The sequence below is a fragment of the Balaenoptera ricei genome, chromosome 19 (assembly GCF_028023285.1).
Source record: "Balaenoptera ricei isolate mBalRic1 chromosome 19, mBalRic1.hap2, whole genome shotgun sequence".
Classification (NCBI taxonomy): Eukaryota; Metazoa; Chordata; class Mammalia; order Artiodactyla; family Balaenopteridae; genus Balaenoptera; species Balaenoptera ricei.
In genome coordinates, this window is record NC_082657.1 from 36,114,691 (window position 1) to 36,128,565 (window position 13,875).

A 13,875-nucleotide genomic window follows, 5' to 3' on the forward strand; every position below is an offset into this window, starting at 1 on the left:
CAAAGGGTCTCCTGCTCAGAGATTTATTGTTGGGTCAGACTTCTGTCCTGCTTCTCTCTAAATGCTCACCAACCTGGACTCTTCTAAAGTAGATGGAGAGAGGCCCTGATCTATAAGTGTAGGACTGGCCCCATGTGGTGTGACTCAGTCTCTCCAGAAAAGAGTTTTGTGGTCCCAGGTGAGCCTGGATGGCCGTGTCAGACATCACGCGTACACACACACACACACTCAGACATATCCCCTCTTCACAGCGAATATACATTAGTACGTAAGTTTAATACCTGGAGATTAACAGAAATGACAATAGGATACAGATGCAACACAGTAAAACAGGGATGGGGGGGTAGGACTGGAGGGGGCAGAGGGACACTGGATATGATCACAGCAACCAAGGAGTGACTCCCTTGGTGCTCTGAGGGCATGAGACACTTGCCTCTTGTCACCAAGAAAATTGCATGGTGAATAAACCACCAACTCTGGAAGATAAGCCGTGGCACTACTGCGGAGCTTAGAATGGGGCAGGGCCCTCTCTGTCACACTGTTAATACCCAAGGATGGCGGGCTCGGAGAGTGTTACGAAATGTCAGCATTCTGACCTGGGGAGAGGGGCCTATTTGGGATGCGCCCCACTTACCTAACACTGGGTGAAGGAGGTCCCGACTCAGGGTAACAGGGCCCCGGATACCCTGGTGTTGATCTGTAGCAGCACTGCACACCACTGCGCCCAGCCAGCTCCACTCTGTCCACTGAGCACCCTCTCCGCAGTGGCCCTAAGCCAGAGTGAGCCAATCGAGAGGAGATGGGAGGAACCACGCGGTGGGATGTGAGGGGCAGGAGCTGGCGGAGGAGCGGGTGTGTCCCAGGCCGGGCCCTCCCCTAGGCATCATTGAGGTTGCTGTCGCTCAGGAGCACCTTCTCCCCAGGTCTGAAGGCCGGCATCCCAAGGTAGGGGCAGCTGGCACAGCGGAAAGCATCGCCCAGGTAACACTGTTGAAAGAAGAGACCGTCATACAGGGAAGCCAAGTGTCAGCTCTCCCAGAGATACAGGCCAGAAGAAAGGGATCCCAAATTTCATAGTATGGCCACAGCGGCCTGAAGAGAACGACTGGGTACATTTGTAGGTCCAATTGGGATCCAAATACTAAGAGTCTTTAAGATCTCTGATTTCATGAAAGACAAAAGTCTAGAGAAGTTCCTTAGGTGGACATACTTCTATATTCTCAGCAGTTCAAATCATAGCCACACTCAGCAAATGGCTGAGTAGCTAATCAGGCCCAATGTGAAGCAGAAAGAAAGGGGCCAAAAATAAGAAATGACAAGCACCTCCCCTACGGGCATGAGTGTGCTACCCACTCTTAGGAGATAACCCCTCTTCCCCATCACTACCTAGAGACATGTTCTCACATGTTCACCTATTATTAAAACACCTGGGCAGTGAATTCTGTAGAGCTGGAGCTGATCTGTGTTTAGTTTAGGCCTTTGTGAATACTGAGTAATCAACCAGATACTCACGTTTCCACAAGCCGACTTGGGCTGGGAGCTTATCTGGTCCCTCGACTTCTCTCTTTCCAGTTCTTCTGCGAGGCCACAGGTGCTGGGGGAAAGTTAGCAGCTGATGAGTGGGATCTGCCACCACCCAGAAACTCCAAATCCTTGACAGACCTTTTCCCTGGGAGCCTTCACAGATATGGAGTATTGACCTTTCCTGGCCTAGTCAGGTTTGGGCTCCACAATTATTGTTTGGAGATTCACACATAGACGGTAAACTATCTAAAAAGCCAGGAAAGATTAGCACAAATTTGGGAGAATGGTAACCTCTTGTAAGGAGAGGGAGGGAGATGCAGCTGAGGGAGCACGCAGAGGCGACTTCTAAGGAACAAGTCATGTTCCAGATTCTTAACCTGGGTGATCAGTACATGGGTGTTCATTTTATTACTCTTTAAAATGTACTTATTTAGCATACTCTTCTACCGTCTGATACATTTTACGATAAAACATGTTTTAGTAATTGTAAAGTACAGCGATTCCTTGATAATCAGAAGCTGCTGGAAGCAGCCTGGCAGCCTCTTCTCACCCCAAGGCTTACCAGTTCTTGCAGGCCTTCCTCTTTTTCCCTTCCCCACAGGAAGCAGCCCGCAAGGAAGCTGGGTCTGGCTTCTTCATATCTTCTGGATCCAGCAGTTCATCTGAGTCAATGAGATCCTGGAGAATGTTTGAAGCCATTAATGACACAGTCATGGTCTCTGCTAATGAACAGGTGAAGTGGTCACAGGCCACAGTAGCAGTTCGCCCATCTACGTAGAAGGCACCCATCGTCCTACCTGGGCTTGATCATCATGCCCAAGCTGACCACATAGTGAGTACACTACGTGCACAGAAGCTGTGTTAGTCTGTGAGGGGGCTGGGAACTCATTTACGATGTGTAGAGAATATGTGTGAGGAGGGCAGGGCGGGAGGGAGCAGGAAGAACAAAGAGAGAAGTGTTATATTTATGTGAATATATAAAGGGTTGTCATGTGAGAAAAGGGAATGAAATATTTTCTATATAATTCCAGAGGAAAAGGCAGATAATGATATATACACTTGTGTAATTCTTCGATAAACGTGTAGACAGTTAATCTGTAAGCTCTGTGAGGGCACAAACCATCGCCTAGTTTGCTTACCACTCTAACTTCAATAGTTGTAGGAATGAAGAACTTTATTACAGAAAGCACTGATCTGAGATGGAAGAGCATTACTTTTAAGACAGTGAGCATTTGGTGACGTACCCAGACGAAGGAGCCAAAAAATATTTTAGCTGACAAACTCTTTTCAGGTTTATGCATGCCCACAAGAGTCTTTAATATATCACATGAAGTGAGAACAAGAAAATCTGCCGGGGGAAAGATGCTGAAAAAGAAATTTAAAATGCCACTAATGTGGAGTTTCCTTCTGAGTCAAAAAATGCCAGTGGCAGGCACAGCCACAAGGCTGGACTTTAAATGCTTTCACACCTACAAACCCAGAGAGGCCACTCCAGACAACAACATTCCCACCCAAAGTGGGGCTTAAAAGAAAGCAATCAGGTGGCCACAGTGCTGACTCACCACGCTCTCATCCTCCATATCATTGGCCGAGAGGGTCCAGAGCTTGGCAGCTGCAGGGTCCACAGCAGGCTTCCCTGAATCCAACCAATAAAAGAAAACAAGCTCCAGAAAAGCAGCTGGAAACAAACTCCAAGCACATGTAAGTGCTTTCTACTGAGGCTGTGTAGGGAACACACTGGACCAGCGGTCAAAAGACTTGGGTTCAAGGCCCAGCTCTACCACTTATAAAGGCATGAGCGGGACCCATCACTTTATGGTAATAAAAGCCATCATTTGTTAAGCACTTGCTTTGTGCCAGATACTACATTAAACATTTTACATACATGATCTAATTTAGTCCTGCTCACCATCTTATGAGGAAAGTTCTTGTCATCCTAATTTTATAAATGAGGAAAGAGGTTTAGATACTTAGGCCAGTTACACACAGCCACAAATACACAAGTACAGACAGAGTCTACCTAACGCTTTTAACTTCCGCTCCATATTGCTTTCTCCTCCTTCTCTTAGCTCCCATCCCTAGAACATGGGGCTAATAGGATTCCCCATACCCACTGCAGGAGATTTGAATATTAAACAAGAAACTGTGCCAAAAAGCATTATAAATAGCAAAGCTCCGGTCTCATGTATACCTGTTACAGACAAGAAAATGAGCTCAAGAGCTGATGGCGGCGGTGTAACAACAAATCAGTAGCAAATCACACCTCCTGATTCTCTGTCTGGGCCTGAAAGAGCTGAGGGTTCAGTGTGGGCCAGTCCACGAATGGGCCTTGGGGGGTAAGTGCACCCCCCAGAGATCACTGTCACAACTGGATGCTCAGATCCCCCACAGGGCAGGTCATCTAAGCTGCTCCTACCCATTCTGGAACTGTGACTCCAAAGGTTAGGACGCTAAAGGATTTCTTGAAGATTTAGGCTGGACAGTCAAAACAGAGCAGTGTGAATGTACCTGTAAATTTTTGCATACCTCACAGCTAGGATAATTTTTCTCAACTCAGGCATTAAAAAATAGTGACAGGAAGGGTGAGAGTGGTGACAAAGGGTGGAGTGCAATCTTCTGAGAAGAGATATTTTTATGTGTCTTAAGATCCTCCAAGAAAAGCTGACTTCAGTGGCACAGAGAAAAGGATACATGGGAAGAGGAAAAGCACACTCTTATCTGCCATGACCGCCACTGTGAGGTCTTCTGAGGGTAAATGTCATAATTCTGGGGTCTGGAAAGACTTCATTAACTAATGAAGCTATGGGAGTCTGACCTCTAGAATCTGGAGGCCTCAGTGTCCTCTGGTGCAGAAGAATGAGCTGAACTAGGTAATATCTATGCATCATTTCAGTTTTGGATCTGAATATGCCCAGGACAACACTACATTAAGCATTCTTCCATTTGGAAATGAGGGCAATTAAGGAAGGGAATGATCCTCTAAAGATATCACCACCTCATTCAGATCTCTGGCTCAGTTTTTAATAGGGCCTTCCAGGCCCACTCAGACAGAACAGTGTCCCTAGGCCAGTCTCACCGGAAGACTTCTTGGTAGTAGAAAGCTTAAGTTGGCTAGAAGAACCCACTTCAAAATCGGGCTTTTTTCCTGTGATCTGCACAGAGAGCAGGCTGTCACTGTGGTAACCCAGGTGTTCTCGGACAGACTGAATCTCCTCGGGGCTCAAGAACTTGCGCTGCAGCTGAAATTCAAGATATCAGAGGATTAGGCCACACTTCTTCTACAGTATGATGGTGTACTATGTCCCCCTCACAGGTGTCAAATGCTCACATCTGTAGTAAGCACACAACAGCAGGAGATCACAGACATTGCCTCGTGCCTCACGTTCAGTTTCTCACTGATCAGGACCCTAGAGTGTAACTTCTGTCTACATGTTTATGTTGAGCCTGCCCCTTGGAGAGTTTTATCAAATATCTGTCTATTAGGTACAAGGCACTGTGCGAGGCATTGTGGAGGCTGTAACGATTATGATTATCAAGATGAATCGGACATGTTGAAGAGGCTGTTGAATGGAATCGAAGCCTGTGGTGGAGGAGCATGCCCGCAGTAAAGATGTCAGAAATGAAATACGCAGTAGAGAAAGAGAACCACAGGGGGAGGGAAATGCTTTCTATGTTCCTTGGGAAGAAGCTGGGGGCGCCACCTCTATGTCCGACAACTATGGAACTGCTACATAAACCACAGTCCATCTAGAGCACTGAATGCCGTTCCATCATTAGTAAGAAAGTGGGTCAGTACACTGAGGTGGATAATGTTGAGGTCAGCTAAAAGTGGGGAAAAGTGCTAGTGACTGAACACTATACATACGACCTTATTTACATTAAAAAATGTGTATACACACACACACAACACACTTGTAAATACATAAAAAGAAGTCCGAACAGCCACACCAAAAAATGTATTGGTGGCTCCCCCTGGGGAGGAAAGCATAAGCAAGGCCTGAGATGTCACTTTATATTCTTCAGTCTTAACTGAATTTTTATGAACATCCCATATTTTGGAATAAAAAATGGAAGAACTTTAACTAAAAAGAAAAATAAGAAAGGGTAGGCGTGAAGAAACTGAGGCCCTAGGTCATGTACAGATCAATGGTATAAACAGCTATCGTGGTATAACACCTCTCACACAAGAAAATTTCAGCATTGGAGAAGAATGTAGAACCATAAATACCTCTATTTAATGTTAATATTTCTAATGAATTGTCAGAAAAGGATTTCCCCCTCCAACCTATTCTAGCCTCCCACCAAAAAGCTGAGGAAAATACAGGCAACTGCCCTTCACTTAGGCCTAAGATTCGTGTCCACTAAGAGATGTGTCGCTCTCTCGCTGCTTCAGTGGTCACCACTAGTACTGAGACCAAAGTATGTCCCAACCCACATGGTCCCAAGCTGAGTCTCTTCAGAGGAGATTGATTTCACAGGTTTCGTCCTTCGAGGCATCTGGTTTCTCACATGCAAAGCCCTTCTCAACTTGTTTCCTAGTTGAGTGACACTGATCACCTCACCTTCAGGGTTGTTATTTCTCCCAGATTCTCTCTGTATCGTCTGACAAAAGAGATACTGGGTTTAGTCACCCAAGGCTTAAATTCCCAGCAAAGAAGGTCGTCTACAAACATACCTCTTTTACTTCCACAAGACCAGAAAGAGTCAGGGCTGAACACAGCTTAGATGCCGTCTTCACTTTGCTATTGTTAACTGCTAAGAGGAAAACCCCAGTTAATAGCTTTATAGGTCAAAGCAGGGAAAATAATAAAGGCTCTCTCCTATTCAGGTCAGCAGGCATTAAAACAACAATAACCTATTCTGTTCAGTGTATATATATTTTAGTGATAGTATTTCAATTGGACAAATCCTTTTGGTTGTTCAAAGTGCTCTTACTGATGCTCTTGTCATATAATAAATTCCATTATTATTGTTTCATATCACTCTCTGTTTCTTTGAAATACCTAACCTTCCGGGGGCTGTTGGATAATGACCAAGAGGCTGAGAAACTGTAAAGTATACAAGTATCTCCGTATAGTTCCGACAGACACTGTGTTTAGTCACCCAAGGTGTACATCCCAGCAAAGAAGGCTATAGCTGCTATTAACATCACAAGCTTATATTTCCACATAAATGCCTTTATACATTTCAACATACTTTTATTTCTATTATTTGATGAAATAAGTCATCACATTTTGACAGAAAGTCTAGTTAAAAATGCTAAAAATCTAGAATGATTCTGACAGCTTTACCACTGAGCAAAAAAGAGGTTTTTATTTCTTGGATTCTATCTTTACTTTCACATGGATCAACACTTAGCTCATCACTCTCAGACTTCTAGTCACTATTTTTTAACTTTTTAGTTTGAAATAACTATAGATGCACAGGAAGTTTCAAAAAAAATGTTCAGGGAGGTCTCAAGGACCCTTCACCTCTTCTCTCCATGATAATATCTTACACAACTATCATATAATATGAAGACCAGGAAATTGACACTGATAGTCCACAGAGCTTATCCAGATTTCACCAGTTTTACAAACACTTGTTTGTGTGTGTGTGTAGTCTTCATCACCACAAGGAACCCTCATACCACCCCCTTTACAGCCTCACGTACCCCCTCCCTCCCATTCCTAACCCCGACGATGGCCAACCCGTTCTCTGTCACTATAACTTTGTTATTTCAAGAATGTTATATGAACAGAATCATACAGCATCTAAGCTTTTGAGATTGGATTTCTTTCACTCAGCATGATTCCTCTGAGATTCATCCAAGTTGTTGCATGTGGCAATAGTTTGTTCCTTTTTTACTGCTGCATAGTTTTCCATGGTGTGGATGCACCAGTTTAAGCATTCACCTGTTGAAGGATCCAGCCATTTTCAGATGAGCAGTTTCCTTCTATTTTACTACCTAATGGGTCAAAGATCACAATTTATTCAGATGTGTTGGTTCAGAGTTTTACAATAATTCATCCCTTATCCCTAAGGATAAGGTTCAGTATAGGACTGTTGATCACCAAATTATACCTCCTTCTCAGAGAGATGCAGTAAACATACCTAAAGATTCAACCCTGTTAAACTCTAGTCTTTCAAGTGAAAATTTCCTTACCTACAGCTGTCTCTACTGGCTCTTTCAGAAAAAGACGTCCACTAGGCCGAAGGATCCGGGCCATCTCAGCCAAAATCTCAGCACTGTGCAGAGTGGTGCTTCCAGGAATTATACCCGACAAAATAATGTCAAAGCTAGATTCTTTGTGGGCAGCTGAAAAGAAGGAAGACTCTAATCAGCAATCACCTGGGCCCCAGAATCTCCCAATCCCTCCCAAGTCCCCACAAAGGCTACATGCGTGGCCTAGTAGAATAAACAGCTACCTGTTCAGCAAATGCTATTACACCACCGTTACTAGCAAGAGGGGCAAGGACACTGCTGCCCTGCTCTCCCTCAGTCTTACTAACTTCATCTCCTTTTGTATGCTCAGGGGAAAAAGTAAAAAAGGAAGGTGGACAAAAACCAAGCTTTTTTAAAAAATGTGGAACAGCTAATAAGAAATAAGAACTTACTTATACAAATCATCAACTATACTCCTAAGTCCACTGTATCTCAACTGAAAAAACTACTATCATGTGCCACCCCCCCAAAAAAAACCCAGCTATTGGGCTTCCCTGGTGGCGCAGTGGTTAAGAATCCGCCTGCCAATGCAGGGGACATGGGTTCGAGCCCTGGTCCAGGAAGATCCCACATGCTGCGGAGCAACTAAGCCCGTGCGCCACAACTACTGAGCCTGCGCTCTAGAGCCCGCAAGCCACAACTACTGAAGCCCGTGTGCCTAGAGCCTGTGCTCCGCAATAAGAGAAGCCACCACAATGAGAAGCACGTGCACCGCAATGAAGAGTAGCCCCCGCTCGCAGCAACTAGAGAAAGCCCGCGCGCAGCAACGAAGACCCAGCACAGCCAAAAATAAATAAATAAATTTAATTTAAAAATAAAAAACAACAAAAAACCCAGCTATCAAGGAACGACAAGAAATGCAGCACTGCCATCAAAACTGCCCTCCCTGTAAGACAACCTGGGTAGGTACTTACACTGCAACAGCTGGTTGATGTTTTCCACAGACACTCGGCCCTCATCGCCAGTTAAGGCTCGAAGCTTATCCACCAGATCTTTTAGAGCCTCCATCGGAGATGACTTATCCCAGACCACTGCCACAAACTGGCCAGCTGAGATCCCAAAATCTGCCATTCCTGCAGTGCTGTGGACCTAAAAGCTATGGGCCAAAGGAGAGTCAAGAGTGAGCAGAGACAAAACGCAATTCAATCCATGGGGTACCACCAAATGTGATTAGAATTGCAACCTAATTCCGACCTCCCACCAGGGAATGCTGACCACATTAGAAAACCTCACTGTAGATACCAGAGTGTGAATAAATAAACCCATTACCCCAAGGTTTCATAACCCCAACATTCCCAAATATGGCAGGTGGCTTCCTTGGTGAGAATCCTGACTGGGCAGTCAAGTAAGGAGGTTGAAGGCACAAATATTATTTTCTCTTTGGTATGAGACAACTCAGCTTGAACAGAATGTAAAACACACCGGACATTAATTAGGCAGAAGTATGACTCAGCAAGGGAGGCAAATAAATTGGCTGATATAACCCAACCACAAGCTTAGTGTTTTTTTAAAAAGATACAACATATGTAAATTTAGCAAACTGAATAATGATATTTTCCCATTCATCAAGATATGAAAATTCAATTCTACTGACTCTGCATTGATCAATAGTATCTACTATCTCTATCTCTAACAATTAATATTAGCCAGACTCTTCAAAGCATTTTACCTACATTATCTCAATTGAACCTCAGTACAGCCTTAAACTAGATATTACTCCCATTTTACAGTCAGGAAACAGGCTGTTGACTTTGCCCAGGTCACACAACTAGTAAGTGTTGTGTGGAAAAAGTAAAAGCTGGGATCTGAATCCAAGTCTATATGACTGTAAAACCCATGCTTTTAACCTATGGAAATTTCCTCCTGCTGGGGTCAACTTTCTCTTTGACTTGATACTCAGATGAGTATAGAATGTCCTCATGATGCAATCAGGTCAGGAGATAGCAGTCTACTCAGTTCCCCATTTCTTTCTTAAACATTAATGACTCCAAGTCCCCGGCTTCAGACAGCTCTACCAAATGACGTGAGACCAAAGCTGTGGGAGAGGGATCACACATAGATGGGTCTTAAGCCGAATACTTCTGTATTCTGCAGAGGTGGCTAACCCAGTGTCAATTACGCCACCACAGACACTCCAGGACCAAGTTTAAGTCAGGCCTACACACTCTTCCTTCTTTAAAAATGTTCCCTTCAGGGACTTCCCTGGTGGTCCAGCAGTTAAGACTCCGTACTCCCAATGCAGGGGGCCTGGTCCGATCCCTGGTCAGGGCAATAGATCCCGCATGCCACAACTAAAGTCTCCATATGCCACAACTAAAGATCCCGCATGCTGCAACGAAGATCCCACGTGCTGCAACTAAAGACCCAGTGCAGCCAGACAAATAAATAAATCTTAAAGAAAAAAAAAAAAAAGACATGTGAAGCAATCTGAGTGCAGAATCTTTAAAAAAAAAAAAAAATGTTCCCTTCAAATGACTTGCTCCTCAGCCTACAAAACATGCCTAGGTCAGCCAGTCATCCTTAAATACTGTAGTACTTTGATTTTGTTGCTCATTTCCTAAGGCTTTTATTTTCTAGAGCAAAATCAAAACTCTTCAGTCTTCTGGATTCAGGTGCTCCGTAATCTGGCTCCACCTGTATCTCCCACCCCCCCAAAGTGAATCCTTCCTTGTTGTATGAAAAATCTTGGTATTTTCACTCTATCATGCTTTTTATCTGGTTCCTTCCTTGTGGAATGCCCTCTTTATTATCCTAACCTGACTGCATGCCGTGGTAAAAGGATGCCAAGTGTTACCAGATAAACAGGATTCCTTAGTCATTGAATTGTGGTTTTTAAATCCCTAAAAAGCACACAATCAAGAACTGAAACTTTAAGCTTTCAACTGTAACATGATGTTGAGGAAGAACCCTTACAAATCTTTCAAGTGAACAACTTGGGATCAATCTCACATTTAAGAACCAGCTGGGGAAGATAGGAATATGGATTGCTGGGTATGAAGTTATAAGAAATAAATGATCTTCTAGAATGATGCTGGAACAGGCTCTCCCTTGGGACAACAGAAAGAGGTGAGAAGTTCCCTTCCCACTACTACAACCTTGCACTGTACTCACAGAAAAATCCTCCTGGAAGAACCGAGGGGCCAAAGGCTACTCATTAACTAGAGAAACACAAAAAGCCAGACGTCGAGACCTTTTCAGCAACCTTAATGGAGGCAGGGTTTTATTTTTTTATTTTTATTTTTTTGAATTTTATTTTTTTATACAGCACGTTCTTATTAGTTATCCATTTTATACATATTAGTGTATATATGTCAATCCCAATCTCCCGATTTATCAGGCAGAGTTTTAGAGAGCACAGGTTTCGAATACAGATGAACTGGGGTTCTACCTATCACTAGATCTTCAATTTATTAGCTACATGACAATGGATCAGTGATTAGCCTCTTTTCTCATTAACAAAGTAAGAAGAATAATCTTATATTTTGCAAGGCTGCTGCAAGAAGTAAATGAGAAGATAAAAATATGCAATGTACTCAGCAGGACCTGGCACACAGAGCTCAATAAAATAATGTTCTAAGAGAACTCTGAGTCTCCACTTCTCCGTGGCCAGTTTATCTGCCTTTGCTTCAAACAGTCCTATAAAATCTTGTTCCTCCTCCTCAGCCATACCTGCTGGGAGGACACCCCGGGGAAAAATGTGAAGCTGCTTTTTATTGTTAAAATTACACAATATAAGAGCTGCACTTTATGACATCTTATACAGTACTCCAGTGGGATTGTGTCTGTAAATCAGAAGAATGGAAAGTGCTTTGTTTTCCATATCCCCCCAAACTAATCTTCTATGGCAACAGGGAGCTCATAAAATACATTTATTAAACATTAACTCTCAAAAAGACACAGCCACCACTTTCAGTCAGCATATTCCAAATAAAATGGGACACAATGTTCTTTTAAATATCTAAAAGCCAAAGTGTGATACTATTCATCATCAGAGTTTTATGTTGTTGTCAATGTCTTTTCTAAAAAAACAAGGAAAAAATGTCTGGCACCTAAGTCAACATACTTAGAAGTGTGACTCAGAGCCCAGTTTCATAAATAAAAAGAGGTGGAATAGAAGTCATTGTCACGTCACTGGACTTGTTAAGCATCTCTCCAACTCTGACTGCTGCACACACATGCCCACAGCCCTTCTAAAATGTTGTGGGCAGGCAGTGAAAGCAGATGTCTGAGAACAACTTCTGGAGATGCACTTGTTTATTTTTAAGGCACCTAGTAAACATCAAATCCTGAGCATTTGGCTCCTTTTAAGGATGAAGAGGGCCAAAAGAAAAAAAATAAGATTGAAGTTTGGGTATCAGTTCAAACCAAGGATCAAATCCTTTTAAGTCAAATGCATAGAAAATTCTAAGAATACTGACAGCTATCAGAAAGAAAAATTTAATTAAAATGAACTGACCAAAGTGTGTGCACTTGCACACACACACACACACACACACACACACAGAAAAAAAGGTGACAATCTGCAAAGAAACAGTAAACTCAAAGGAAAAGAAATAGAAGACTTTGTCTCCAGGCAATTAGGTGTGTGTCAAACTTAAGGGTTTCAGGAAGTATATCCAAGTGCTAGATTTTCCACAGGAAAGATTCATTCGAAGATGAGTGGACAGGGCTTCCCAGGTGGTGCAGTGGTTGAGAATCCGCCTGCCAATGCAGGGGACACGGGTTCGAACCCTGGTCTGGGAAGATCCCACAAGCCGCAGAGCAACTGGGCCCGTGAGCCACAACTACTGAGCCTGCGCGTCTGGAGCCTGTGCTCCGCAACAAGAGAGGCCGCGATAGTGAGAGGCCCGCACACCGCGATGAAGAGTGGCCCCCACTTGCCGCAACTAGAGAAAGCCCTCGCACAGAAACGAAGACCCAACACAGCCAAAAATAAATAAATAAATTAATTAATTAAAAAAAAAAAAAGATGAGTGGACAGAACTCAGAAAACAAAACCTCATGGAGAGATCAGTAGTGCTTTACCGAAATCCAGAAATATGGATCTGAAATTTTAACATTTGGGGAGTAGTTTTGGCTTAGGGGGAGGCTTCCCCACACTCACGCAGGGGAGAGGAACAGGTTCTGAAAAGGTTGATAAGGAGTGTGCAAAAATACAAAGACAAGGGTCTAACTGCACAAAACTTACAGGATGGCATGCTTAGCTCCAGCTGTTGGTTATCCCTCACCCCAAACCATTTACTTCTTCCGACTATTATGAAGCCTTCCCTGGTGATAGGTTTCCCAGTGAGGCGCTCCGCATTTACATATCTGCTCAGTGACTAGTCCATGACCTCCCTGAGTCACGCAGAGCTTGGCACTCAGTGTCAGCATAAAGGCCACCAGCCTTTCCCAAACTTGCAGATCATCCAAATCACCCGGGGGCATTTGTTAAAATAAGATTCCAGGACTACATCCAGATGTACTGAATCAACTCTCCAGGAGAAAGACCTCGGTATCCGATTTATTAACAAACGTCCTGATGGTTTTTCCAATCTGGCAAGTTTGGGAATACTCAATTATATCAACTCAACACTTTGGAGGTTCAGGGAAGTCAAAGGTTCAAAATTACAACCTGGGGGGTCCAGGTACCCCCAAAGACGGAAACTTCGGCTTCCCTGATGTTTGCGAAGAGGAACTGAGACTCAAGGTCACAACAGCTGGCTACTAGCAGAAGCGGGTCTCAGACTCCGGTCTCCCGGGCCCCAGCTCAGCGCTGTCCCCAGGGGCCTCAGGCCGGGTCCGGCAGCGCGGGAGATAAGGCAGCCCGGGAAGAGCAGAAGCCACCACGCCAGGAGCCCGGGACGAGGAAGGACGGGCCCGACCCCTCACACCGGCTTCCCCCGAGCGAAAGCCCGCTGTGGTCCTCAGGGAGGTGGCCATAGCCACGTTTCCGCCGAAGGACGGGGCTGGGGATGGGAAATGAGAGGACGTGGGGCAGAGGGTGGGCCGGAACGGGGGCGTTGGGGAAGGTCGGGCTCTCGGACCACCTAGTGATCGCTCACCTGCCGCCCGGGGCTCGCTCCCGGCTTCTCAGCATCGGCCGGCTCCGCACCTCGCGCCTCTCGCGAGAGGACGAAGCTCCCGCTGCGCGGGGAGGGCGGAAG

General features: G+C 44.5%; 1 protein-coding gene across 2 annotated transcripts; it reads right to left on the reverse strand.

The window, feature by feature from the left end:
- Window positions 1-257: 257 nt before the first annotated feature.
- Window positions 258-13,874, reverse strand: CIAPIN1 (cytokine induced apoptosis inhibitor 1). 2 transcript variants are annotated; one of them, XM_059905072.1, is made up of 9 exons: window positions 13,774-13,874; window positions 8,644-8,825; window positions 7,670-7,822; window positions 6,200-6,276; window positions 4,601-4,763; window positions 3,087-3,160; window positions 2,087-2,202; window positions 1,513-1,594; window positions 258-987 (listed from the first exon to the last, which is right to left on the reverse strand). In XM_059905072.1, exons 2-9 carry the CDS (start codon window positions 8,798-8,800, stop codon window positions 877-879), a joined length of 933 nt encoding a protein of 310 aa, XP_059761055.1. In that variant the 5' UTR covers window positions 8,801-8,825; window positions 13,774-13,874; the 3' UTR covers window positions 258-876. The 2 variants fall into 2 exon arrangements, with proteins under 2 accessions (XP_059761055.1, XP_059761054.1); XM_059905071.1 differs by having other exon boundaries at window positions 6,200-6,279.
- Between the last annotated feature and the right edge of the window lies 1 nt (window position 13,875).

Coding starts and splice junctions, on each gene's coding strand:
- CIAPIN1 (XM_059905071.1), bottom strand. CDS start 8,800: ATGGCAGATTTTGGGATCTCAGCTGGCCAGTTTGTGGCAGTGGTCTGG. Junction 7,823..8,643: donor CATCAACCAGCTGTTGCAGT/GTAAGTACCTAC, acceptor CCTTCTTTTCAG/CTGCCCACAAAGAATCTAGC. Junction 4,764..6,199: donor GTCTTGTGGAAGTAAAAGAG/GTATGTTTGTAG, acceptor CTTGAATTTCAG/CTGCAGCGCAAGTTCTTGAG.